This window comes from Hyperolius riggenbachi, chromosome 2 (genome assembly GCF_040937935.1).
Source record: "Hyperolius riggenbachi isolate aHypRig1 chromosome 2, aHypRig1.pri, whole genome shotgun sequence".
In the NCBI taxonomy this organism is placed as follows: Eukaryota; Metazoa; Chordata; class Amphibia; order Anura; family Hyperoliidae; genus Hyperolius; species Hyperolius riggenbachi.
In genome coordinates this window covers 264,568,059-264,594,637 of record NC_090647.1, presented here as the reverse complement: position 1 = coordinate 264,594,637, position 26,579 = coordinate 264,568,059, and the positions used below count along the sequence as shown (strand labels likewise).

General features: G+C 43.6%; 1 protein-coding gene across 1 annotated transcript in view; it reads right to left on the bottom strand.

Moving 5' to 3' along the window:
- LOC137544961 (multidrug and toxin extrusion protein 2-like) overlaps positions 1–26,579 on the bottom strand; it is a 113,354-nt gene that overhangs the window by 76,845 nt on the left and 9,930 nt on the right. The window contains exons 2-7 of the mRNA XM_068266059.1: positions 21,139–21,207; positions 16,797–16,945; positions 13,492–13,534; positions 11,446–11,490; positions 9,818–9,915; positions 7,925–8,022 (exon numbers count right to left, since the gene is read on the bottom strand). Of these exons, the coding sequence (XP_068122160.1) occupies positions 7,925–8,022; positions 9,818–9,915; positions 11,446–11,490; positions 13,492–13,534; positions 16,797–16,945; positions 21,139–21,207 (502 nt within the window). The remainder of the gene's footprint in view (positions 1–7,924; positions 8,023–9,817; positions 9,916–11,445; positions 11,491–13,491; positions 13,535–16,796; positions 16,946–21,138; positions 21,208–26,579) is intronic.

Genomic DNA, 26,579 nt, shown 5'->3' with positions numbered 1-26,579 from the left:
CCTCTCTGGGGCCTTTTTGGCGTCAGCCACTAATCCTCCTCCAGCGGTACCTTCGCCGCCAAGTGCCATTGGAACTCGCCTTCACCTCTTTGATTGCTTAACGCGTATATCGCTTTTTAAAACCACGTATTACCAATTAATAGCCCCATTTACAGTGGTGATTTGTCTTTAAAAGCCATTAAAAAAAAAAAAGTTATGTTGCCCCTTATCACCTCGATAAATCATGCAATTTGGGGGATTGTAGCATGTATGGGGGCTTTGTTATTAACGTTAAAAGAAATTCCGCCTCCGGGCGGGAATGTACGCGTGATTACGCCATTCACGGCAGAAAATCCGCGTGGTTGTGTGGACGCGGACGAAAATCCGCATGCGGCGGGGCCGAATGCGGATTTTTTTTTGCAACCACGCGGATTGCCGAATTCGTGGGTGAGGCACATCCGAGCACCCCTGCGTAGGAGGTGTATGCACAGTTCAAATTCAATTTTCAATCTTAAAGGAACACTATATTACAACATGCAGTAGAAAGCACAGAAATATTTTAAAAGGTTTCATCACAAAATGTATTGAACATTCTATAATCCACAATACAGGTCTATTGCATTTCTGATTGTAATCTCGCACCCAGGGATCTAGTGTGACTGATAGAGATGGCGCGAATGGTTAGTCGGCGAACGGTTTCCGGCGAACTTCCGGTGGTTCGCGATCGCGGAGAACCGAAAACTTTTCCGGAAGTTCGGTTCGCCCCCATAGTGCGCCATTAGGGTCAACTTTGACCCTCTACATCACAGTCAGCAGGCACATTTTAGCCAATCAGGCTACACTCCCTCCTGGAGCCACTCCCCCCCTTATAAAAGGCAGGCACCGCTGGCCATTATACTCACTCATGTGCCTGCAGTAAATAGAGAAGGGACAGCTGCTACTGCAGACTCTCATAGGGAAAGATTAGTTAGGCTCTTGTAGGCTTGCTAGCTTGCTCCTTTCTGATTCTTATTGCTAAAGTAGCACCCTACAACAGCTCTTTTGAGAGCTAATCTTGTTCTTGTGATCTATTTTTTTTTCTGTGTGTCCCACTGACATTTGTGTTGCATAGACACCCTTGATAATTCATACTGTGTGTGTGCCACTGCCAGGCCCAGCACATTCAGTGAATACCTGTGTGTGTCACAGGTGCAAAGGAGGCAGCGGCAGAAGAACAACCACAGCAGGCGTCGCAGGGGGCTTGTGCTGCTCGACGTTCCCGTGGGGGAGGAGGAGGACTTACCTGACGTCACTGAGGAAGAACAAGAGGAGATGGATAGTACGTCTGGATCCAACTTTGTGCAGATGGCGTCTTTCATGCTGTCCAGCCTGTTCAGGGACGCCCGTATAAAAAAACTCAAGGGGAATGAGCTGTACTGGGTGGCCACACTACTAGACCCTCGGTATAGGCACAAAGTGGCGGACATGTTACCAACTCACCAGAAGGCAGAAAGGATGCAGCACAAGCAGAACAAGCTGGCAACTATGCTTTACAATGCGTTTAAGGGTGATGTCACAGCACAACGCAATAAAGGTACCACTGCCAGTAATCCTCCTCCCATGTACACGCAGGCAAGGACAGGACGCTCCAGCGATCTCATGGTGATGTCGGACATGCGGACATTCTTTAGTCCAACGCCTCGACTTAGCGCTTCCGGATCCACCCTCCACCAACGCCTGGACTGGCAGGTAGCTGACTACCTGGCCCTAAATGTGAATGTAGACAATGTGAGCAGTAATGAACCCTTGGACTACTGGGTGCGCAAGCTTGACCTGTGGCCAGAGCTGTCCCAATTTGCCATCCAACTTCTGTCTTGCCCTGCCTTAAGCGTCCTGTCAGAAAGGACCTTCAGCGCAGCTGGAGGCATTGTCACTGTCTGAGAAGAGAAGTCGCCTAAGTCACAAAAGTGTTCAGTACCTGACCTTTATCAAAATGAATGAGGCATGGATCCCGGAGGGCTACTGCCCGCCCCAAGACTAAGTCAGTCCCCACACACAGGATCTCTGCCTGAACGCCGTGTGACTGGCTGCCTGCCCCAAGACTAAGTCGCTCCCCACATAGCACCTCTGCCCGAAGGCCGCTTGACTGCCTTCTCCGCCACCACCAACAGGGTCCAGGACTCCTGGCGGATTCCTGAATTTTTTAGGCCACTGCTAGCAGCGGCCGCTATAATAATTTTCTGGTGCGTGTACATGCCTGCCTAATTTTTCTGGCTATACTATGGCTGCAACAACAAAATAAAAAGGCATGCACATGTGCCCATTCCCCTTCGTGATCATTACCTTGCCGCGGTGAAGGGGCTTGCGTATCACAATGAAGCAATGACCGCCGGCTATATGAGTGTCTCGGGGGGTGGCACACCAAAGATAATAAGGTCGTTGCTTCATTCTGGACCAAATTTGATCAGCTGGACAGTCACTGTTCTGTCATTCAGCTACCTCAGCCCGGCGACCATATGGGCTGGAAAGCCACCATCACCTGCACTCTCGTCATGGTGCGCACCAGTCCAGCACACCCGTCACTACACAAACAGCTGTTTGCAGTCACTGCATACCTTTCACTGCATCTTTGACTGCACACTGTATTATACCTGGCAGTCAGTCAGTTCATACCTTTCACTTGAATGGATGGCAGACTTGCCCTCCATAACATATTCTTGTTAAATTATTTAAAATTGATTCATCTCACATATACAGCAGGGCCTCGAAAGTCCTTCTGTATTGTTATTTTTGGTCATTACCTTGGGACGTGCATGCCATGCCTGCTGCCTTCCTTGGATGTGTGTGGCAGCCGTTCCTGCTCCTTTGCCTACAGCATCGCTGCTGCCTTCCTTGGATGTATGGTGGTGGTAGCCGTTTCTTAGGCTCCCACTCCGGACCGAATCGAACCAGGATTCCCCGGCCATTACCTGTGGTCACTCGCAATGGCAGACTTGCCCTCCATAACAGATTCTTGTTAAAGGATTTAAAGTTGATTCCTCTCACATATACAGCAGGGCCTCGAAAGTCCTCCTGTATTGTTATTTTTGGTCACTACCTCGGGACATGCATGCCATGCCTGCTGCCTTCCTTGGATGTGTGGTGGTAGCCGTTCCTGCTCCTTTGCCCACAGCATGCCTGCTGCCTTCCTTGGATGTGTGGCGGTGGTAGCCGTTTCTTAGGCTCCCACTCTGGACCGTAATTGAACCAGGATTCCCCGGCCATTACCTCATGGTCAATCGCAATGGCAGACTTGCCCTCCATAAAGGATTCTTGATGCAGGTACTGAACAGCAAGCAGAACAAGTATTTAAAAAAATAGATGTAAGCTTTAACAATGATAGAGAAAGAACCATCAAAAGTTGATAAGGCAGTCAGACATTAACTGACATCACTGAGTGAGGAAGAGCAATCTCGCCATTGGTGCGCAGCAGTCCAGCACGGCCGTCACTACGCAAACAGGTGTTTGCGGTGTGTTACACAGTGAGTTTGGTGTGTCAGTGTGAAGCAGTACTCTAATTACACTCCCTCATCCATGTATATACACGCAAGATGTTTTTAAGCACTTTAGGCCTGCAATTTAGCATTCAATGTGATTTCTGCCCTTAAAGCGCTGCTTTGCGTCCAATTCCGATTTTCCCCCGGGAATTTTGGCGTGTATCCCACTCCGCCATGTCCCCCTCCAGGTGTTAGACCCCTTGAAACATCTTTTCCATCACTTTTGTGGCCAACATAAATCTTTCTAGTTTTCAAAGTTTGCTTCCCCATTGAAGTCTATTGCGATTCGCGAAAGTTCGCGCAAACTGAACTTTTGCGGGAGGTTCGGGAACCTAAAATCAGAGGTTTGGGCCATCTTTAATGACTGACAACAGACATTGCCATTTATCTTCATCAAGCTCCTTGTATAGTAGGAAATTAATCCAAAGCATCCTTTCTTATCTTCTAGCCTGACTGTTTCGTTGTCCTGTACTCATGCTTTTTTGGCTCTGCTAGGGTCATCACATTGGACGTATGCTTCCGTGTAATTTTGTCTGTCCCCTGGACCTGATGTTATGTGAGTGGAGTGTAAAAGTTCATTAATAAATGAACTTATTCTGTCTACTGCAGCAGAGTTTTTTATGGCTAACAATGTAGTGTAGTATGTGAGTAGTCCTGTGCAATGGACAGCAATACCAGGACTTCTCACGAGCATCACCTCTCCTTTGGAGCACTCTCCCACAGCCTTTCCGTCATGCTGCAAGCCTGGAACTCTTCCAACACACACGTTCAGACAGACCTATAATTTGCTATAGGTAGCAGTGGAGACTTAGTGCCTCATACTCGTCTCTCACCACTGTGTCTCCTTCCCTAATGTCTCCAACCCACTACCCTCTAGATTGTAAGCTTGTAAGGGTGGGGACCCCCTCCTAAAGTTTCTTATTTTTATGTAATTTATCATATGAACATGCACCAGTATTGATGATGTCTCAAACCACTCATCAACGTTGTCTGTATTTGTATTTCCCATGTGCTTATATGTTTATTGACTGACTTTCAGGTTCCCTCTGCTGTGTTCGAGAGCTGCTATTCTCTTGGCTCCTTCTCCATCCTTCAGCAACACCCAGTGCCTCTTCTACCCCTTGTTAGCTTGTCCAGTATGGTGGAACTCTCATTAATCAATTGCCAAACCTTCCAACCTGGTGAATGTATGTATGGTTTGGCTGAATGCCTCACTTTCACCCTCATCTTCTCACGGGAAAAGGGGTATCAGCTACTCATTGGAATTAAGTTCAATCCTTGGTTAAAATTCCTTTTTAATTTGTACCACAAGTCTCCAAACTTGGAATTAGTCATTCAGATTACCAAGTGTCTCTTACTGTATATGGTCCAGAGAAAACAACGGAGGGAATGGTGTGATGAGGCCAGATGAAGGATGCTTTCATAACAACAGATGCAAATATTATTTAGAAATTCAGGCCCATGGGACTGCAACCATAAGAAAAAAGACAGGCTGAACTTTAAGGTCAAGGTCCAGCAGAGTCTGGCTGCACCAGCAGTCATTTTTGGAGTGACAGTGTGCTCTTTGGAAGAAGACCCAGGAAGACTCCTCTGTCAGCCACACTGGAATTTTCTAAAATGTATACTACAAGCCACAATGCTTCTAGAGAAGGTCTTTTTGATGGATGAGACTTAACTGCAGCTTTTTGACAAATTACATTAGCTCTAAGGCTAACAGCTTTTAAAATACACCTGAAATGCTTCTGGCACAGGGTTCCTTTAGTCTGCGCAGGGAATAATAAAATCTCAAAACTACCAGGACACATTGGTGTGAAATGTACTGTCTAGTGTCAGAAAGTTTTGTCTCAATCGCAGGTCAAATCTGGAAAAGTCCCCTTTCCCTTCCAATTTTCCAAACCTTACACAGCTAGAGCAGTTTACTTCTAAAGAGTGGTACGAACTACTGGAAAAGCCTTACCGAGGACTACAGGAATAAGTTGCAGTGACTGTCCCTTAAGTCTGTGAAATAAGCTATTACATTAATTGGTCCCATTATTGTCAACAATGAAACTTTCTTGTATTATTATATAAAATATCTTGTTGATTCAAAACACTCAAGCCAGATTCACACTGGGCAATTTTTTTTCGTTTTTGTAGTGCGATGCCGGCGCCACTGAAGATGCCCAACAACGCATGGATGCGCTCACGGCCGAGCACCAAAACAACACTTCCACCGTGGCGCATCCCAATGCACAGGTATAAAAGGCCCCATAGACTTTCATCGCTGAGCGTTATTGTGCGATAACGCAACGCAACGAAAGCGCCCCAGTGTGAAAGAAAGGGGCCTAAAGAAAAGGTTGTTTTGTTAAACGGGAAATAAACAATGATGTTGCCTGTTACTTTGGTCATTTTCAAGTCATTTCAGAGACAGTTTTGGGTTCTCTTTTTGTTCAAGGGGTACCAACAAATTTGCCCACAATGCATGTGCTGAGGAAAGTCAGGAACCTACAGGTCATAAAGATAATTCAGGTTATGTACTGACAGTGCAGCTACCAATGCAAATGCATTTGAGCGGAATTATTAGATCTAAGAAGTTCTAGAAGCAGAGATACACACATGAGGGTGGGGGAGGGTTAAATTGTTTTACTGGCACTGTATACTGAGAAGGAACATAGCACACATTAGCAGTACCTTTGGAAAGGACTACATAAAGATACATTTTATGCTCATGATATCTAGGGGTGGGCATACATATAAAAGCACCACAATTAAAATGAGAGATAGTGTCGATAGGAGAATATACTGTAGGTAATTTTACCGATAGTCTACTATCTTCTGCTATGTATAGAAGGATTTTAGTAGGGTTACCGATATTTTACTCTTATCCTATGTTGTGTTCTCACGCTGACCTTCCCTTCATCTATGCCTTAAGGTGGCCATTAACGGTTCAATTTCTAGCGAAAAAGAATTCGATTGATCAGAAATTCTGATTGGATTGGTTGTAAATTCTCTCCATTGATGGCACAATTGATTACAAATGATTGTAAAAAATAGTCGTCCAATTGGATTTTCGTCAAACCAAAATTTGGATTTTCTTGTTGGTTGTAATAGATAGGAAGCAAAGAATGGTTCATTGATGGTGTAGTAAATGATTTCACTTCTGATCAGAATGATCTTATCACTCGAACCATTTTTCTCTAGAAATTGGATCGTTAGTTGCCACCTTAACACTAACCTCCCCCCCATCTATGCCTAAAGGAGGTCACACACTATAAAATATTTTTGCCCAATTTGAAATTCAGATGTCTAACTAGGCAAAAATTGTGCTTCCTCACCTTACCGTGATTGGCACCTGGCTGACATTCAATGATTGGGATTTGAGGTTTCCTGGTGAGATAACATTCCTAATGTCGATTTTGGGTTGATCACTGACCAGTTGAATCCTTTATGGCAGGCTTAACACTAGCTTCCCCCCATTCTATGCCTAATAATTTTTTTCAGTGACTACAAGAGGGAAAAAAAAATTCAAAAAGAACTTATAGTTTTTGAGAAAATTCATTAAAAAAAGAACCGATTCATTGAAAAGATCCGGATGATTCATGAACCGTTAGTATAGCTTAGAATGCGTCCTGAGCAGGACGTATAGCTGCAGGGTGCACCAGGTGCCAGCCTAGATGAGGGTGACAGGTGAAGGCAGGTGGGGCGAGACAGCTGGAGCCAGCAGCTATGTGTCCCAAAGGACGCATTCTCTGCTATGTGGGGGGCATCGGAGATCTGGTGCACCCATGGGAGCCAGCAGCTGTACGTCCTGCTCAGGATGCATTCTAAGCTATACTAATGGTTCATGAATCATCCTGTTCTTTTTAATGAATCGGTTCTTTTTTTAATGAATCGACTCTTTTTTCTTTGAAACTTTAAAATCGATTTTCTCTTTTTGAAAATGTTTTCCTCTTGTAGTCACTGCCCTCCTCTACATACCCTGCAAATGTGGGTATGTAAGGGGACTTTGCTATTAACCACTAAAGTTGGTGAGCATTAAAGTCTATGGGCGAACCGAACTTTTTTTTAAAAAAACGCGAACCACCGAAGTTCGCCGGGAACCGTTCGCCCGGCGAACTGTTCGGGCCATCTCTACCTATGAGTTCTGATACAAAGTATTGTTCTCGGGTGCCGCTACTGTTCTCAGGTGCCTCCTGTGCCCAAATTACCGACTGTAGTCAGTAAATAAATATATTAACATGGAAGACTATGAAATAGCCCAATTTTACGTACCGCAAATCGCGTCCAAATCTAGCTTTACTTCCTATCTGGTCTCAAAAGGGACCCCCATTATTAGGCTGCGTTATTGCTGACCTGTTAACAATATTCAAGAAATCTGTTTTATCGCTTTCAGAAACTTTTTTGCTACTATCATCACTTTCAGAACAATTAGACCAGAAGCATTTACATACCTCCCCAAGTTTCTACATGTAGTTTTTTTCCAATTATGTATAAAAACAACAAAAGTGCCAATGCCCACTGAGAAATTGTGTTTGCCCAAGCTGAACCTCTGAAAAAAATGGAGACAAAAATGTATTAATATGGTGATATATCTTATGGACATGTTAAGGAAGAACTCCACAAAGCTGTACTAATCTATTTGTATATTAAAAAAAAAAAAAAAAAAAAAAAATGAATGCTTTTAATGGGATGTTTCAAGGGATAAATACTATTGTGAGACGAACACTAAAACCTTATCAATTTCTCTAAATAAATGATAATTAAAGACAATTTTGATTAGGAAATAACAGATCAGCCTTACTAATCCAATTGTGCACACATTAGAAAATTAAAAATGTACCTTACAATTAATGAGCATGATGGTAGCCAGTGGTGTATATTCTTAACCTGACTAACTGTAATTAGTAGAGTTTAATTACTGTATGTCATGTGGATATCAGTGTCACCCAGTAAAATACAACAAAATATATAGAAGCTGATTTTTTTTTTAAGGAATATAAATGGTTCGCTTTTTCCTAATGAATGTCCTGTCCAAGGAAACACTGACATCATTGAACACATTTCTGTTCATATGCTTAGCTGAATCAGTCATTAGTCTGCATCGCCAGTTAATATGATCTCACAGCAGCAGCAGTAATCTGACATTTTTTGTTTCCAGTTTAGATTGTTTAGAGCACCACAGGTTTCCCTCATATGATTTATATGAGATATTCAATGTTAAATTTATTAAAAAAGAAATCTAAATTGGCCTGATTAACTAAGCAAAAGACAACCTCTTGCCTTGGATCACCCTTGAAATCATAAGGCATGATCCCATGATGTGCTACATTGCTTGCTGCAGATACATCTCCCCTCTCTCCTCTGCTGCTGAAATTTGATCTATGATGTGCTCACATGTGTTTAAAAAGCAAGCTAGCTATGACAGTGCAGTTTCTAGGAGAGAAAAAAAAGCAAGGAAGGAAATGACATTAGGATTGGCTTCAGTCAGAGGAAATCAAGATGGCAAATGCCAGGAACAGAATTCTGTTTGTCTACTATATAAAATTCACTGAAATCAAATCGTGGACAGTACAATACGCCTCTTATATAAGTAGAACAAGTAGTTATCTACTTATGTATGTGGTTTTTTTTTCTGGGATAGTATGCTGCTTTAAAGTTCTTTAAATGAGTCCTGCCTAACCCCTAACAGGACAGTGACATTATTATTTTTTCAAGGTATGAGCTGAGCTCTACATCAGCATGGTTTCTTGAAATGGCACATGCTCTTAACAGCACTACTAAAACTGGGGAAGCATTTATGTAAAGTTTGGCTGTAAGTGGTTTATTCACAAGCAGCTGAAATTCTTCCTTCTTCTCTTCTTTTTTTGTGTGCTGTATTTCATTATTTAATGTTAATAGCAACAGTATTGTACTTGGAGTATTGTTTTTTTTTCTTAAAGTGTACCTGAGATATTGGGGATAGAAGAATTTATACTTACCTGGCTACCTTCAGCCCCATGAACTCCATGGCCTTTCTTGCCATCCTCTGGGGCAGCTCCGTTTGTCTGCAATCCTTCCCGTTAGTAAAGCACCCCCTCATCGCAATCCCATTGCACAGGGTAGTACTGCACGCGCATTGCAGCTCGATGGACACAACTAAAGCCTTACTAACGGGAAGGATTGCAGACGAATGGGGCCGCCTGGGAAGACAGCGATATAGCCCATGGAGTTCATGGGGCTGGAGGAAGCCCCCGGTAAGTATAAATTCTTCTATCCCTATTGTTTCAGGTTTCCTTTAACACTGTCAGATATAGTGTGGTTTTAGTACAATAATGAAGTAAATAACAAAATATTACAGTACTCACTCTACTCCCAGCCGGAAAACATACATGAAGATTGCATTGACAATAATATTAATTGCATTTACAGCGACACCTGTGAAAAACTGAGGCCATATAATACCCTATAGAGACAAAAAAAAGGGTTAATGTCTTGATTTATTAAAATATAGTAGTGGTACAGGGGTGTATTCAGTAAAGTGCGGTAAGCAGAATTACATGTGTAAAGTTTTACTGCATGATGCACACATGATTAATGACCCTCACACAGAAATGCATATCTACCTTCCACCCTCCTTCCCACGACTGACTGCATTTGTGAGTCCCCATCCAACAATTGCCTCAATCCCCACACTACATACAAAGAACTACATACACGCCACATTCAGCTTACTAAACACCACTGTTTAATTCAAAAACAAGCAGATTGTTTTTCACAGGATGGAGGAACACACAAAAATTAAAAGAGCAATAAACACAGCTGCTATGAAGTGGCTGGATAGTGTAATGGGCTCTGCCTCTGACATGGGCGACATGGGAGACCAGGGTTCAAATCTCGGCTCTGCCTGTTCAGTAAGCCAGAACCTATTCAGTAGGAGACCATGGGCAAGTCTCCCTAACACTGCTACTGCCTATAGAGCGCGTCCTTGTGGCTGCAGATCTGGTGCTTTGAGTCCGCCAGGAGAAAAGCGATATATAAGTGTTTGTCTATGGCAGGTGTGTCAAACTCAAATACAAAGTGGGTCAGAATTTAACACCACCACCAAGTCGCGGGCCAAACTTAATGTCTACTGGCCAGCTTCATCCCTTTTCATACCTAATAAAATTCCCTTGTGTCTGATGGCCCTCCCTCAAACTCCTATACAGTTCCCTGGTGTCTAGTGGTCCTCTTTACCGTTCCTTTGTTTCCAGTGGTCCTCCTCCCTCCCCTATACAGTTCCCTGGTGTCTAGTGACCCCCACCCGCCGCTATACCATTTCCTAGTGTTTAGTGTCTTCCTCTATCTCCCCCATTTTGTTTCTCTGGTGTTCTAGGGCTTCACCTCCAATATAGCTTCCCTGGTGGTCTAGAGTGGGCCAAACATAATTCCAAGTGGGGAAACCACTTGGGGCCAAATTTAATGGCTCTGAGGGCCTGATTTGGCCCGGGGGCCAGACATTTATGTGCTATGGTTATGGCTGTGCCCCTGCTTGTAAATTTTATTAAAATAGAGCTTCAGATAAATATTTTGTGTTATTATAGATTTAGGAAAAGTATAATTTTTTACTGTGGTCTTGGAAATGTTGACCTCACTTCAAATGCCCAGTGAAAATACAGGAGAAAAGAGAACCTTTCCTTTCTAGGGACACTAACCGCAATGAGCACAGACACATTTTTTTTATCATTTCCTCACACTGCTAAAATTGTATTTATTAAAAGGCTTCTCTTGATTATAGAAGTTACCTAATTTCCTGTTTCATTACTGAGAGGAACATCTCCTTAATTTGGATCCTGGCACCAATAAAGCCTAAATAGAGGACATACTATATTTTTTATAATAACTACTCATATCCGTAAGTCCTATTCTTGGGTCATTTTCCTTTCTAGAATTATTTACCATCCGGTACTCTAGTGGTCCTCCTCAAGGCTCCCCGTCGCTTATCAATGTTACTTACCTGATTTTGTAAATAGTTTGATTGTAGCTGCTGCAGAAAAACTGCCTGTAATAGGAAACGTAAAGTTTGTATCTTATAATGTAAACTGGGCCATACACCAGACACTCTTGATTCTGATCAATATTATTAAATATATGCAGTATCAAATCCAAGCTAGACATTTTGCTTACAATCTCACTAATATTATAAATGCGAGTTTGGATGTTTGTTACTCAACCACACAACAATGGCTGAACAGATTTGAATGAACTTTGGCACACACATGGAATAACACATGGAATAACATATAGGATACTTTTTAACGTATAACCAAAAAGTGGGCGGAGACAAATACAAATTTCACTGGGAAAATGTAAACTGCAGCCATTCTTACACGGTTAATGGCAGGGTTCTCAAACTTTGCCCAGTTGGTCACTGGGTGACTGGGATTCATATTCAAAAAAGTGGGTGGAGCCTACAAAAGGCAATGAAAATTCACCTTTTGATTTTCAAGGGGAATATTTAATGTTGGTATAGTTGGTCATTGGATGACAGAGGTTCAAATTCAGAAAAGGGGGTGGAGCCACAAACAGCCAATCAGATTTATTTCATTTCAATGCAAATTATTGATGCCAAAGACTGCAAAGCTCACAAACTTGGTAATTGAGTAAATGAGTGTTAGGGTTAGAAAAAGTGGGCGGACCCAACACCAGCCAAATACGTATCCGGGCAATGCCGGGCCATCAGCTAGTATATTTTATATATTGACCGTGATCAGACTGAGCTGGGAATCCTCCACTGGACCAGAAAGTTTAGCAGGAACACAGGAAGCCCCATGGCCTAAGCATCTGAGCCCCACTAATATGGCTATCAGAAGTGAACTGTAATCTTGGCTGCTAGTAATCATCTCTTTTATTGGATACAACAAGTCTTTTTAGAGGTCACATGGACTGGGAGTTGTTTGTGGGTTCTTGAAAAGGAAAAGCAAAGTCAACAGCACAGCCAGGTCAGCCTAGAGTCTAGACAGTCTTCTTGTTATAGTGCTCCAATTAACAAGCTGAAATTATTAGCATGTTATTTGCTATCTCTACCCAGTATCCAGGGGTATTTGATATAACAGAAATATGCACTTTTTTTTTTAAATCTCATTTATATAAGTAAACATGCAGAGAAAACTGAAACAACTTATTCAACGCTCTACAGAGTATATAGTCTTGTCACTCAGAGGGTCTCACAAACTAATCCCTACCATACTCATATGTCTATGTATGTATCGTGTAGTGTATGTATTATCTAAGGCCGATTTTAGGGGGAAGCCAATTAACTTATCTGTATGTTTTGGGGGTGTTGGAGGAAACCCGAGTGCCCGAAGGAAACCCACGTAGAACATACAAACTCCTAGCAGATGTTGACCTGGCGGGATTCAAACCGGGGACCCAGCACTGCAAGGCGAGAGCGCTAATCACTATGCCACCACCACCGCACAGACATATTTCGCAGCGCTTTACAAAGTACATAGTCCTGTCACTAACTGCTCCTCAGAGGACCTCACAATCTAATGCCTACCATAGTCATATGGCCATCACAGTCTCTGGCAAATTTAGGGGGAAGCCTGGAGTGCCCAGGGGAAACTCACACAGACACAGGGAGAAGAACATGCAAACTCCGTGCATATAGTGCACTGAATTCATTCCAGCACTGCAAGTTGAGAGGGCTATCCACTATACCACAGTGCCGCATATACATTATGTGCTCATATGACCTCCAGAATATAATGTTACTGCTGTTGACAAGTCCTGTCAGTTTTATGATTTCAACTCCACAAGGAGGTTTGCATTTATTAAATGCTTTGTGGAGCGCTTCTAACAAATAAAATGTGAGAATTTTATGAAAACATTTATGGTGTGATTGCAGCTGATACTAATAAAAGCTATTCATTTTTTACCTGTATCAGAACCCTTTTTTTTTTTTTTTTTACAACTGGTCACTTTTTCTTTTCAACCCTCAGTTTATAGACTATAGTGTATTTTCGAACATACAATGTGCTCCAAATAGTGCAAAACTTACAGGTAAGCCAGGTAAAAATATCATCACATATTTCTGTGTTAACCTAAAAAAGAAAGTTTTAATATTTTATTAATTCTGAACTTTTCTTGAGCGTTGCGTTATATATAATTTTTATAAATAAGATATAATTGTCTCTGCCTTCCCTCAACATTGTGTAAAATATATAAGTTAAATGGAATGTTGAAGGAATTACAAGACTATTCCCAACCACCTGTTAATTTCCTTATGAGTCAAATACTAGAATGAACTTTCAAAATGACATATCGCTTCTGACAGTACGACATCCCCATCTATGGGTAACTTATGACCTATGTCACAGTTATTTCCCCATTCAGCAACAGAATTGCCAGGGGCATTTATGCAAATATTGTTCCACAGTGTTGCTACAGGTAGAGTGATGTACAGCTTCATCCCTGGCTGAATACTGCTAGCATTAGACCACTAGAGGGAAAGGGAGGCATTGCTCCACTGCTAGCAATGATATGCTGGTAAATGGAAGAAGTTCATGTTCTACATTTACTCAGCTAGACTAGACTAGGGTGACCAGGCGTCCTCTTTTGCCCGGACAAGTCCACTTTTTCCAACCTGTCCGGGGCGTCCTGGCGGGTTTTTGAAATGTCCGGGTAGTGAAGAGCCGTTTGGGAGCTGAACACGAGCCGGCTCTTTAAAGGGAGCCGAGCGGCCAAGCCAAAAGAGCCAATGCTTTCAAGCTGAATGCTCTTTAAGCATCGTCTCTTCTGGCTCGGCCACTCGGCTCCCAAAGAGCCGGCTCGTTCGGCTCCCAAAGCTTCTGTGTCGCCCGGCAACACCACTCGCATCCCCTTATTGATTGGCCCGGAGCCCTGCGTGCGTGCCTCTGGGGCTGATGGGAGAGGAGAGGATGTATGTGTGTAGCTGGAGCTGCCATGCGTTGAGTGATACACACCGAGCAGACATGAGTGGGAGCAACTGTGCTGAGGGCGGCAGGAAGAGCATTTGTGGGGAAATGTGCTGCCAATCTCATTGCATTTGTGGGGAATATGCTGCCAATCTCATTGCATTTGTGGGGAAATCTGCTGCCAATAAGATTGCATTTGTGGGGAAATCTGCTGCCAATAAGATTGCATTTGTGGGGAAATCTGCTGCCAATAAGATTGCATTTGTGGGGAATATGCTGCCAATCTCATTGCATTTGTGGGGAAATCTGCTGCCAATAAGATTGTATTTGTGGGGAAATATGCTGCCAATAAGATTGCATTTGTGGGGAAATCTGCTGCCAATAAGATTGCATTTGTGGGGAAATGTGCTGCCAATCTCATAGCATTTGTGGGGAAATGTGCTACCAATCTCATTGCATTTGTGGGGAAATCTTCTGCCAATCTCATTGCATTTGTAGGAAAATCTGCTGCCAATCTCATTGCATTTGTGGGGAAATCTGCTGCCAATCTCATTGCATTTGTGGGGAAATATGCTGCCAATCGCATTTCATTTGTGGGGAAATCTGCTGACAATCTCATTGCATTTGTGGGGAAATGTGCTGCCAATCTGTTTGCATTTGTGGGGAAATATGCTGCCAATCTCATTGCATTTGTAGAGAAATATGCTGCCAGTCTGATTCCATTTGTGGGAAAATCTGTTGCCAATCTCATTGCATTTTGTGGGGAAATCTTATGCGAATCTGATTGCATTTTGTGGTCGCCCGGCCCTCCACCATGTGGTCTGGAGAAAAAAAACGGCCCTCCATGCCCGTGAAGTTGGACAGCAAACTGCTAAGTGTAACAATTGTGGCAGCTGTGGTGAACAGCACCGCCGCCGCAGCTGCTTCCAGCTTCCTACCCTGTACTGGTCCCGTGCCACGGGCATCTAGCACGCCGAGGACGGGTATTTTGGTCGCACATAGGGCCGCATTGACTCGTGTGCGCGTGCACGAGTCATGATCTGTGTGCGCCCAGGAGACGCATCAGCTGACCTGCGGGTCGGCTGACGTCTCGCTGTGCGTCCGCCGCTACTGATTGGCTGGCGGCAGGGGATCTCCTCAGGCTCTTAAGCCCAGAGGAGTCAGTAATTCCCTGTCTGCTGTCGTGAATACATCTTGTGTTAGCGCTCAGACCTTAGACTAGATTCCAGGTGTTGAAACCAAGGACTTCACACCTAGACTAGGAATTGTTATACTGTATTGATTATCTGTGTTTGACTCTGGCTATCCTCTGACTTCACTCTAAGCTTGCTGATTCTGTACCTCTGTCCATCTGATTAGTTGCTGAAACCTCTGCCTGATTACTGATTACTCTTCCGCCTTACGATTCTATTCTGATGCTGTCCTCTCTGTTGCCAACCCTTGCCTGTCTGACCATTCTACTCACCAGTGGGCCCTCGCCACTGGTGAGGTGTTAGCTTCACCAGCTCCTCTGGTGAAGTTATTTGCTAGTGACCGATTGCTCCTGCTCCTAGGCTGCAGTACAGTCTGAATCGCCTACTCCTCAGGTGATCATTAGTTGCAGTGCTGTTTGTACCCCCTGCTCCTAGGCTGCAGTACTGCCTCAATCACCTATCCCTCAGGTGATCACTAGGCTGCAGTACTGTCTGAATCACCCACTCCTCGGGAGATTCTATCCCTTCACTTTCAGTATCTCCAGCTTGTTAGGGTTTGTACTTATTATACGGTCAGTGAACCGATAGTACCTCACCTCTGGTGAGGTCTCGCCAAACTATTAAAGTTACTGTACTCTATTGTACAGTCAGTGTACTGATAGTACCTCACCAGCCACTCTGGTGAGGGCTCGTCAAACTATTAAGTTACGGTTGCACCAAGCACTACACACTCAGCTCCTTGTGCTGCTATACTGGTATTATTGGTGATTCTGCAGATCACACATAATCAGGTATAGTGTCTGCATTATTGGTGATTCTGCAGATCACCAAATAATCAGACATCTGAGCTACGACACCCAACCGTTACACTAAGGTCTTGTATATTTGGCCCCACCCATGACCACACCCACATGCTGATGTGATCGTCCTTTTTTTTCCAAATCAAAATATGGTCACCCTAGACTAGACTAGTGTTCGTTTGAACTATATTATAGTTTCCAATACCACCTAATGATTATAGCCTGCTGTGGTATGGGGTGCATACTTTATCTCTGCATGGTATACTATTCAAATTAATTAAGGAGGGCCAGCATTTCATCACTCAGTAATGTATAGCAATAGATAGTGGTGCCACATACTTTGCTGTGTGCATACACCATAATCCAGTAAGGCAATGTATTGTTTACTATGCCTTGTTTAATAAAAGTGAGAGAATAGAAGGAGATGGCACATACCTAGCAACACTTGGGTTCTGTCTGCACAACAGTAACAGCTGTTCTGTATTAATGAATACTGCCCAGCAGGGGAAGCAGCACAGCATTAGAATGAGGATCCCTCTTTGAAGGATCGATCCCACTCGCTTCATATTCTTACTGCCAAAGGTCTGGAAAAATAGGGAGAAAGCCACATCATTACATACATACATAAACGGTTTATTATATCAGTTAAAAAAAAATAACACACCAGTGGCCCTACACTTCTGTGAACCAGGACACATCATGAAAGATCTGAAAGTACAGTACTTATTCTGAAGAGTAACTTCAAAAATGAACAAGCAAGAAGGATTTCTGAATACAAATGTATGAAAATATTCAAGACATTGACAGAAGGTTTAAATTGTGGAATGGGATTCATGGCACCTTATGTAACATGATTGACTTGGCTTCATGATCTTCAGAAACCTGCTAGATTTCATGTGTGCTTGCATGAGCTCACTGGCTCCAGCCTGATGATCACCTGACATCTAATAACGGTAATAGAATATCGGTAAATTTACCAATATCCTATTATCCGCTATCGTAAAATATCAGTAACCTAACACTATTCTCACACAGAACCCTCCCTCTTAATGCTTAACACTAACTCATCTCCCAGGTGGTGCCTAACTCTAAAACTCCCTTGGTTGGGTTCGGAGTGTTACAAATGCGGATACCAGGCAGCTGATTTTTTTGCATTGCGTATGGTGGTGCATGCCAGTTCAGCTTTCTGGAACTCCGTCACTTAGTTTTTGTCACAATTACTAAAAAGACCAGTTTACTTGTCATTTAAGGCCTCTATGCTGTGGATAATAGACAATGTGGTAATGTGGCAAGCATAAGAAGCTCTTTGTGTGGATAGCCTTTTTCTATGCGAGGAAGTGTTTATTGTTCAAGTGGAAACAGCCACATGTTCCTTCTATGGAGGATTTTCTCACTGTAGATAACCGCATTATACCTCTGTATAAGCTTACATACCAGGTTCGGGGCTATCCTACAAAATTCAACAAAGTTTGGGGTGCCTGAGTTGATGATGCCAATTCAGTTGTTCCAAACTTGGACATTAATGTAAGTGTGTGATATATAATTGTGAATTCTCAGACCTCTGGTGGTATTTACAATAATGCTTTAGTTAACATGCATTGTTCTCCTTGCTTGCTTAATATTGCTACGTGTATATTTTGTACTGTGGAGATTGTTTATTCTTAAAATGACTGTATATGTGAAATTCTGCAATATATGCCTGGATAAAGGTTTTTAGGGTTTAGTTCTGTCTGGGGGTGGTTGGGGTGGGGTGGGATTGGTTTTGATTGTTTGTATACAGTATATATATATATATATATATATATATATATATATATATATATATATATGCAAAAATTCTGGCTAACCTTAACAACCCTGTGCCTAACCTAGATGGGTAACTAACCATGGCTAATTGTGGATGGGCACCTAATCTTAACCACCCCGCCACGCCTAACCCTAATTACCCCCCGTGGATGCTGCCGCCATAGGCATACATAAAAAATTTGTCTAAGACAGTAAATTTGGACCCAATAAAATAGCAGGCACCATGGCTACCCACGCTACAAATTGTGGCTATAAATAGCAGGTGCAGTTGGGCAAAGGGCGAGTCCTGCGCCCAAATTTACAGTCATAGCTTAATTTGTACTGGGCGACAGTGGCGGCGCCCAAATGTAACGGCACACATGGCGCCTAAATTTACTTTACCCATTTCAGTAGCAGTCTGGTTTTTGACAATATAGTTATATAGGGCCTGATTTATTAAGGTATCTCTGTAAAGTACTGAATAAAATAATTCTGTAATAGATTTAGTAAAACCTGTTTTATTAGGTAGCAGAAGTGCACAACCATCTCCTTGGTCAAATTAGACCATAGCATGGACTGCTGAAAAATTAGTAAATTAGCAGCAGTGCAATTACAGTAGCGTTCATGCACTTGCACCAATAACTTTTCCTTTTTTTATCAACTTAATAAAGTTATTCTGTATTATTTGAATTTAAAGGCAGTTAATGTTACTGAGTCATTCATATTCAATTATACAATCACTAATATATTGAAATGTACCTGCAGTCTTCTAAGGAATAAAATATAGATACTTACTTCAGTAAAGGAAAACCTCTGGATAGGTCAGACACTTGCCCAACCCTCTTACCCCATGCCGTTCCAGCACTGGGTTCTTCTAAACATATTCAACAAAATATGTTTCTCATGGCCATGCTCCTATCCACGTATGAGCGGGGCCGTACTGCACGTGCGTGCATGCTCAGTAGAACAAGTCCGCTTTTTCTGCTGTGCACGATCGGCCTCATTCTACTGGGCCCATACTTTTACAGTACAGCCGAAGTGATCCTACATAGATAGGAGAGTGGCAGGGAACATGAAGAGGGGTCCTAGGCAGCACTGGTGGAGTCAAGGAGGATCTGGGAAGCCTCTGGACCATTCAGAGGCTTCCCATTACTTAAGTATCTGTTTTTTTAATTACAGATTTTTCCTTTTACATGTCACCAACCTTCACAATGGTCTGATACTATCCAGGTAAAAGTTGCATACTTTTACTACCTAATTGTGACTCAGTTTTGACTATATCTAGGCCAGGTTTGCAGAATGACTCATGTTCTCTTGATTAACTAAGGTCAGAGAACTGTGCAAAACATTGTAAAACCTATACCAGATCTAGACTGCATTTAAAAGAAAATGTCACCGGAGGCAAAAACCTGCATCTCTTAAAGGAATCCAGAGCTGTGGAAAAACAAAGAATCGATACTTACCCAGGGCTTCAGCATACGCAGGAGACCACGACTGATGCAACTGAGCTAGTTACTGGGGCTGATCATGGCTGAATGGCAGACCACAGGAGGATGGCGAGGGACTCGCTCATGTTTATGGGGCTGGAGGAAGCCCCAGGTAAGTATAGACTCTTTGTTTTTCCACAGCTCTGCTACACTTTAAGCTACATACTCACCACAATGACTCAGGAAGATGAATCCAGTGGAGTCCCCAACGATGAGCTCTCCACGATCCATCTTCCTACAGGCGGCGTCACACCATGCTACACAAGATTACATTACAGACGCGAACGGGAAGTCAATCAATCAAGTTACTTTGCGCGGAGTCGTCAGGGATCTTAAAGATCCGCTGTGACAGTCATTATTGTTGTGCGACGTTGAACAACGTTTGCATGAACGCATGCCTGTACCCATGGTGCGAGATCCAGGAGATGATTACTCGTCATTCAAAAAATCGCCAGTCGCTGGAAAAATCATCAGGGAAATTGCATGGTGGGTACAGGCCTTAACTGTATCACTTCAGAGCAGGGTTACAGATTATGCTTTTGTAGATGCACCCACAGTGGCAATATATCCTTTGAAATCCAGCCTTGATTACAAACAGTTCTCACTGTGGTGTACATGCGCAAACTCACAAACTGATAATTTAATAACATTTTAGCAACCACATTATGTGATATTATCCAGGTGAAAGTTGCAAACCTTTCTCACCTGATAGCTCACAGTTTTGTTTTTTAAAATCTAGTCCACATCTGCTAGACCACTTATAAATGTAAAATTTGCAGGTTACCATTGACTTCCATTGCTTCCGATGCAGTGCGGTGTGTGATAATGCACTGTAGCTTCTGCGCTACTAGAGCACTTCCAGTGCATAGCTCCACAGGAAGTGTGGCATGTTCCATTGACTTTAACAGCCATTGCAATGAGCTGCGTTAGGTGGTCGTACTCACGGGCTGCAGAAGTGGCCTGTCGCCAGCACATGTGAGCGTGCTAGCGACAGGCCGGCGACAGCTTCTCTCCAGGTCCCTCCGCGTACACACGCGGAAGAGGGACCAGCGGCGAGACGGAAGCTGTCGCCGACGTTCCTCCTCCCCCCGCCGGAAGCTCCATTTACCTCTATGGAGGTTGCTGTCGCTAGTCCGCGTACTCACGCGGACTAGCGACAGTTGCGGCGGAGGTGCGGCGGCGACTGTTGCCATGCGATTGAAACTTTCAATCGCATGGCGACAAGAGCGACGGGCGACAGTTCGGGGTGCGCGCGCGTGCAACGGCCCATACTCACGGGCGACTTGTCGCCGCAACACGCGCGCGCCGCGTGTTGAGGCGACAAAAGTCCCTCGTGAGTATGGGCCATTAGGCCTCACTGTTGCTCTCCAGCCTCAGTAAATGATGACTACAGCACTCTAGCTTTTCTGCCTTATTGTTCACAACATGTAAGAACTTATATTTGTACAGTATATAGAAAAACTAAAACAAACAGATCAAGCATACATTTGAAACATATGTTGTACCTGAGACATAAGTGTATCACATGCAAAACACATGCCTGTACCAAGTGATATGCCAGTTATATTTATAACCTGTGTAAACAAAAGAGATGGTTACTTTAAACATTTGTACTTTATATTATGTTCAAAGCTTAAAATTGTTAAAAATGATAATTGTTATAAAGCATGACAAAAAATAATGTGACTGAAATAATTGTGTATCTGTTCTTTATTCAGTATTCTGCCTAGTCTCCTCCTGCCTACCACCTACCACTGGCACAATGGTTCTGTTCTTGCCTGCCTATTTCCACTCTTCTAAATACAGAACATTAGTGTTCAGTGTATGCAGGATATTACTTCCCTACAACAGACCTATACCTAAAGTAACAAGACATATGGATCAATAGTAGTGCCTTTTTTTGTAATTGAACCCCTGATAGCTCAATTTAATCGGAGGTGGCTACAAGATGATTTAGCAGATTCCAGATCTGCAACCAAGTTTTAAATCCCCCCTCCCCCTTCCTTTTCTAAGTGAGTACTCTCAAGGCAAACATGTAATTGTTAGAGGAACTTTAACCACTTGACCACTGAGTGGTTTTACCCCTTGAGCACCAGAGCAATTTTCACTAGGGATGGGACGAATCCACAATTTCTTCGAATCCGAATCCGGATCCGAATCTAAAAAGGTTCTCGAATATCTTGAACCTTTCGAATCCCGAATCTAACGAATCCTGCGCATAAGAATTGTGCGATCCATGGTATAGTTGCCCGCAGTATAAGGTACCCAGGCATAGGTGCCCGCAGTATAGGTAGCTAGGTAAAGGTGTCTTCAGTATAGCTACCAAGGTATAGGGGCCCTTACTATAGGTTGCAAGGTATAGGGGCCTTCACTATAGGTTGCAGGGTATAGGGGCATTCACTATAGGTTGCAGGGTATAGTGGCCTTCAGTATAGGCAGCAGGGTATAAAGGGCCTTCAGTATAGGCAGCAGGGTATAGGGGCCTTCAGTATAGGCAGCAGGGTATAGGGGCCTTCAGTATAGGCAGCAGGGTATAGGGGCCTTCAGTATAGGTAGCAGGCTATGGGAGGCTTCAGTATAGGCAGCAGGGTATAGGGGCCTTCAGTATAGGTAGCAGGGTATAGGGGGCTTCAGTATAGGTAGTAGGGTATAGGGGCCTTCAGTATAGGTAGCAGGCTATGGGGGGCTTCAGTATAGGCAGCAGGGTATAGGGGCCTTCAGTATAGGCAGCAGGCTATGGAGGGCTTCAGTATAGGCAGCAGGGTATAGGGGCCTTCTGTATAGGTAGCAGGGTATAGGGGGCTTCAGTATAGGTAGCAGGCTATGGAGGGCTTCAGTATAGGCAGCAGGGTATAGGGGCCTTCTGTATAGGTAGCAGGGTATAGGGGCCTTCAGTATAGGTAGCAGGCTATAGGGGGCTTCAGTATAGGCAGCAGGGTATAGGGGCCTTCAGTATAGGCAGCAGGCTATGGAGGGCTTCAGTATAGGCAGCAGGGTATAGGGGCCTTCAGTATAGGTAGCAGGGTATAGGGGCCTTCAGTATAGGCAGCAGGGTATAGGGGCCTTCAGTATAGGCAGCAGGGTATAGGGGCCTTCAGTATAGGTAGCAGGCTATGGAGGGCTTCAGTATAGGCAGCAGGGTATAGGGGCCTTCTGTATAGGTTGCAGGGTATAGGGGGCTTCAGTATAGGTAGCAGGCTATGGAGGGCTTCAGTATAGGCAGCAGGGTATAGGGGCCTTCTGTATAGGTAGCAGGGTATAGGGGGCTTTAATATAGTTAGCAGGCTATGGGGGGCTTCAGTATAGGTAACAGGCTATGGGGGGCTTCCGTATAGGTAGCAGGCTATAGGGGGCTTCAGTATAGGTAACAGGCTATGGGGGTCTTCAGTATAGGTAGCAGGCTATGGGGGGCTTCAGTATAGGTAACAGGCTATGGGGGCTTCAGTATAGGTAACAGGCTATGGGGGGCTTCAGTATAGGTAGCCGGCTATGGGGGGCTTCAGTATAGGTAACAGGCTCCGGGGGGCTTCAGTACAGTGAGCAGGCTATGGGGGCTTTAGTATAGTTAGCAGGCTATGGGGGGCTTCAGTATGGGGGGCTTCAGTATAGTTAGCAGGCTATGGGGGGCTTCAGTATAGGTAACAGACTATGGGGGGCTTCAGTACAGTAAGCAAGCTATGGGGGCTTCAGTATAGTTAGCAGGCTATGGGGGGCATCAGTATGGGGGCCTTCAGTATAGTTAGCAGGCTATGGGGGGCTTCAGTATAGGTAGCAGACTATGGGGGTGCTTTAGTTTAGGTAGCAGGCTATGGGGGGCTTCAGTATGGGGGGCTTCAGTATAGGTAGCAGGCTATGGGGGGCTTCAGTATAGTTAGCAGGCTATGGGGGGCTTCAGTATGGGGGGCTTCAGTATAGGTAGCAGGCTATGGGGGTGCTTTAGTATAGGTAGCAGGCTATGGGGTTGCTTTAGTATAGGTAGCAGGCTATAGGGGGCTTCAGTATGGGGGGCTTCAGTAAAGGTAGCAGGCTATGGGGGGCTTCAGTATGGGGGGCTTCAGTATAGTTAGCAGGCTATGGGGGGCTTCAGTATGGGGGCTTCAGTATAGTTAGCAGGCTATGGGGGGCTTCAGTATGGGGGGCTTCAGTATAGGTAGCAGGCTATGGGGGGCTTCAGTATAGATAGCAGGCTATGGGGGGCTTCAGCATGGGGGACTTAAGTATAGTTAGGCTACGGGGGGCTTCAGTATGGGGGGCTTCAGTATAGGTAGCAGGCTATGGGAGGTTCAGTAGAGGTAGCAGGCTATGGGGGGCTTCAGTATAGGTAGCAGGCTATGAGGGGCTGCAGTATAGGTAGCTGGGTAATCCTCCTCCCTCCCCCCGCAGCCTCCTCCACTCGTCCCCCTGCGTAAATAAGGAGAAGCAGCCTCTCACCTCCAGCATCAGCGTGGAGCCCAGAGCGGCAGACTTCTCCCTTCACTTCCTGGTTCCCCCTAGTGGCCACCTGACCGGCTCTTACTGATGACGCATAGTAAGAGCCGGTCACTAGGGGAAATAAGGAAGTCTGGAGGAGGTCTGCCGCTCCGAGCTCCACGCTGGAGGTGAGAGGCTGCTTCCTCTTATTTATGCGGCGCGCGGGCGAGCGGAGGAGGCTGCAGGGGGAGGAAGGAGGACAATTGCGGACGGGTAAAGCGGCGGATGCGCGGCGATGCAGCGTCGGGATGCGGCGGATTCGGCGATCAGAAAATGGCGTCGGGATTCGAATCAACGAATCTCGAATATTTCCTAATATTCGAGGGATTCGTGGATTCGCCGGATTCGTCGTCCCATCCCTAATTTTCACCTTTCAGCGCTCCTTTCATTCATTCGTCTATAACTTTATTATTACTTATCACAATGAAATGAACTTTATCTTGTTTTTTTCGCCATCAATTAGGCTTTCTTTAGGTGGGACATTATGCCAAGAATTATTTTATTCTAAATGTGTTTTAATGGGAAAATAGGAAACATTTAAGAAAAAATCATTATTTTTCAGGTTTCAGCCATTACAGTTTTTAAATAATGCATGCTACTGTAATTAAAACCCATGAAATTTATTTGCCCATTTGTCCCAGTTATTACACCGTTTAAATTAAGTCCCTATCACAATGTTTGGCGCCAATATTTTATTTGGAAATAAAGGTGCATTTTTTTTCAGTTTTGCGTTCATGCCTCATTACAAGCCCATAGTTTATAAAGTAACAGTGTTATACCCTCTTGACATAAATATTTAAAGAGTTCAGTCCCTAAGGTAACTATTTATGTATTTTTTTTATTGTCATTTTTTTAATTACAAAAAAAAAAAAATTGGGGGAGTGTGGGAGGTAATGAGTTAATTATTAATGTAAAACTATGTATATGTATATGAAAAATGCTAATGGGTGTAGTTTTACCATTTGGCCACAAGATGGCCACAGTAACTTTTTGTGAATGCGTCCTGCAAGCGTAGGAAGTAGGTTTGCAGGAAGTTCAGGGAGACTGGGAAACTTTTTTTTTTTCACAATGATCGTGCTGGGGGGGGGGGGGGGGGCTTAGATCAACGAACGGGAATGGTTATTGCCGTTCATTGATCTCCGGGCGAGCAGGAGCGCGGGTAGCGGCGGGAAGTGCGGATATCTCCGTCCCTGGTGGTTAAAGCTTGTGCAAAGGGGTAAAGTGGTTAAAGTGAACCCGAGGTGAAAATAAACTGTTCAGATAAACAATTATATTTTCCTTTCTACTCCTAAAAAAATGACTTTTTTTTTAAGTATCCCAGATTTTTATTTAATGTTTAAACATTTACAAAGTAGGCTATATGTTTTATGGTCTCTAATTAGTGACAGCCTATTAAGTTTCCCAGAGTTAGAAAAAGATCAATAGTTCATGTAATTTATCTCTCCCTGTCCTCAGAAGTTGTATTCTTTTATGGCTGTACTTTGCTTATTAGTGATGTTTACTATATTCCCGACAAGGTTCCAACAAGACAGAAGCTATCACTTTCATGCCTAGTCATAACTCTTTCAGGCAGCAAAATAATACAAGTAAAACAGCCTGGCTAATGGCTATGAATCTGTTTTGTACTGTACACGCACATGTTTATCTCATCATGTCACATATCGCCTCAGGTAGACTTTAACCAAGGAATGAAACTTCATCCCAGTCAGTAGCTGATACCCCCTGTCCCATAAGAAATCTTTACCTTTTCTCAAATAGATTATCAGGAGGGCATGTGTATGTGGCTGATATTGTGATGTCCCACAGTGTGATGTCATGTTCACGGCCATGGTCATAACAGTTTCCTTTCTGTGAACCTTGTTGCATTGTGATTTTTCCAACTGCCAGGCAACTAGTATCTCAATCTGTGCATGTACAGTATTTCTATAAAAAAACTTTTAGTCACATTGTTAGTGGGTGTGGTTATAAATAATGGCAGTTGGTGCAGTCTATTTTTTTTCACGTCTGCCGGTAGTAAAGAAGGTGATGTACTGGCTCATTGTGGATCAAACAACATAAACAAATTGCATGGCGAATATCATTAACAAACTCGAGAAAAGGGGACCAATATGGATCAAAAATATCCAATAATTGATTAGCAAATGATGTAAAACTCCACACTAGTATTTGCAAAAATACCAAATAACTTTATTAAGGTCAAAAAATACATACCAAAAAATGATTAAAACAATTTAAAATGAATGAAAACTCCCAATCAATACCAAAGATAATTGGTAAACCAACTCCTAGTCATATGTAATAAATAAATACATCAATAATATGAATAAGTTCTCAGTAGGCAGAAAATGGTGAAACAATGTGAAAAATATGCAAAATTATGTGCGATCACAGAAAAATTCTGGTGTGAACCAGGTCAAACAAAAGACTGTCTGTTAAAGTGACATAAGTGCTCAAAATTCATCAAAAAATGCCAAAA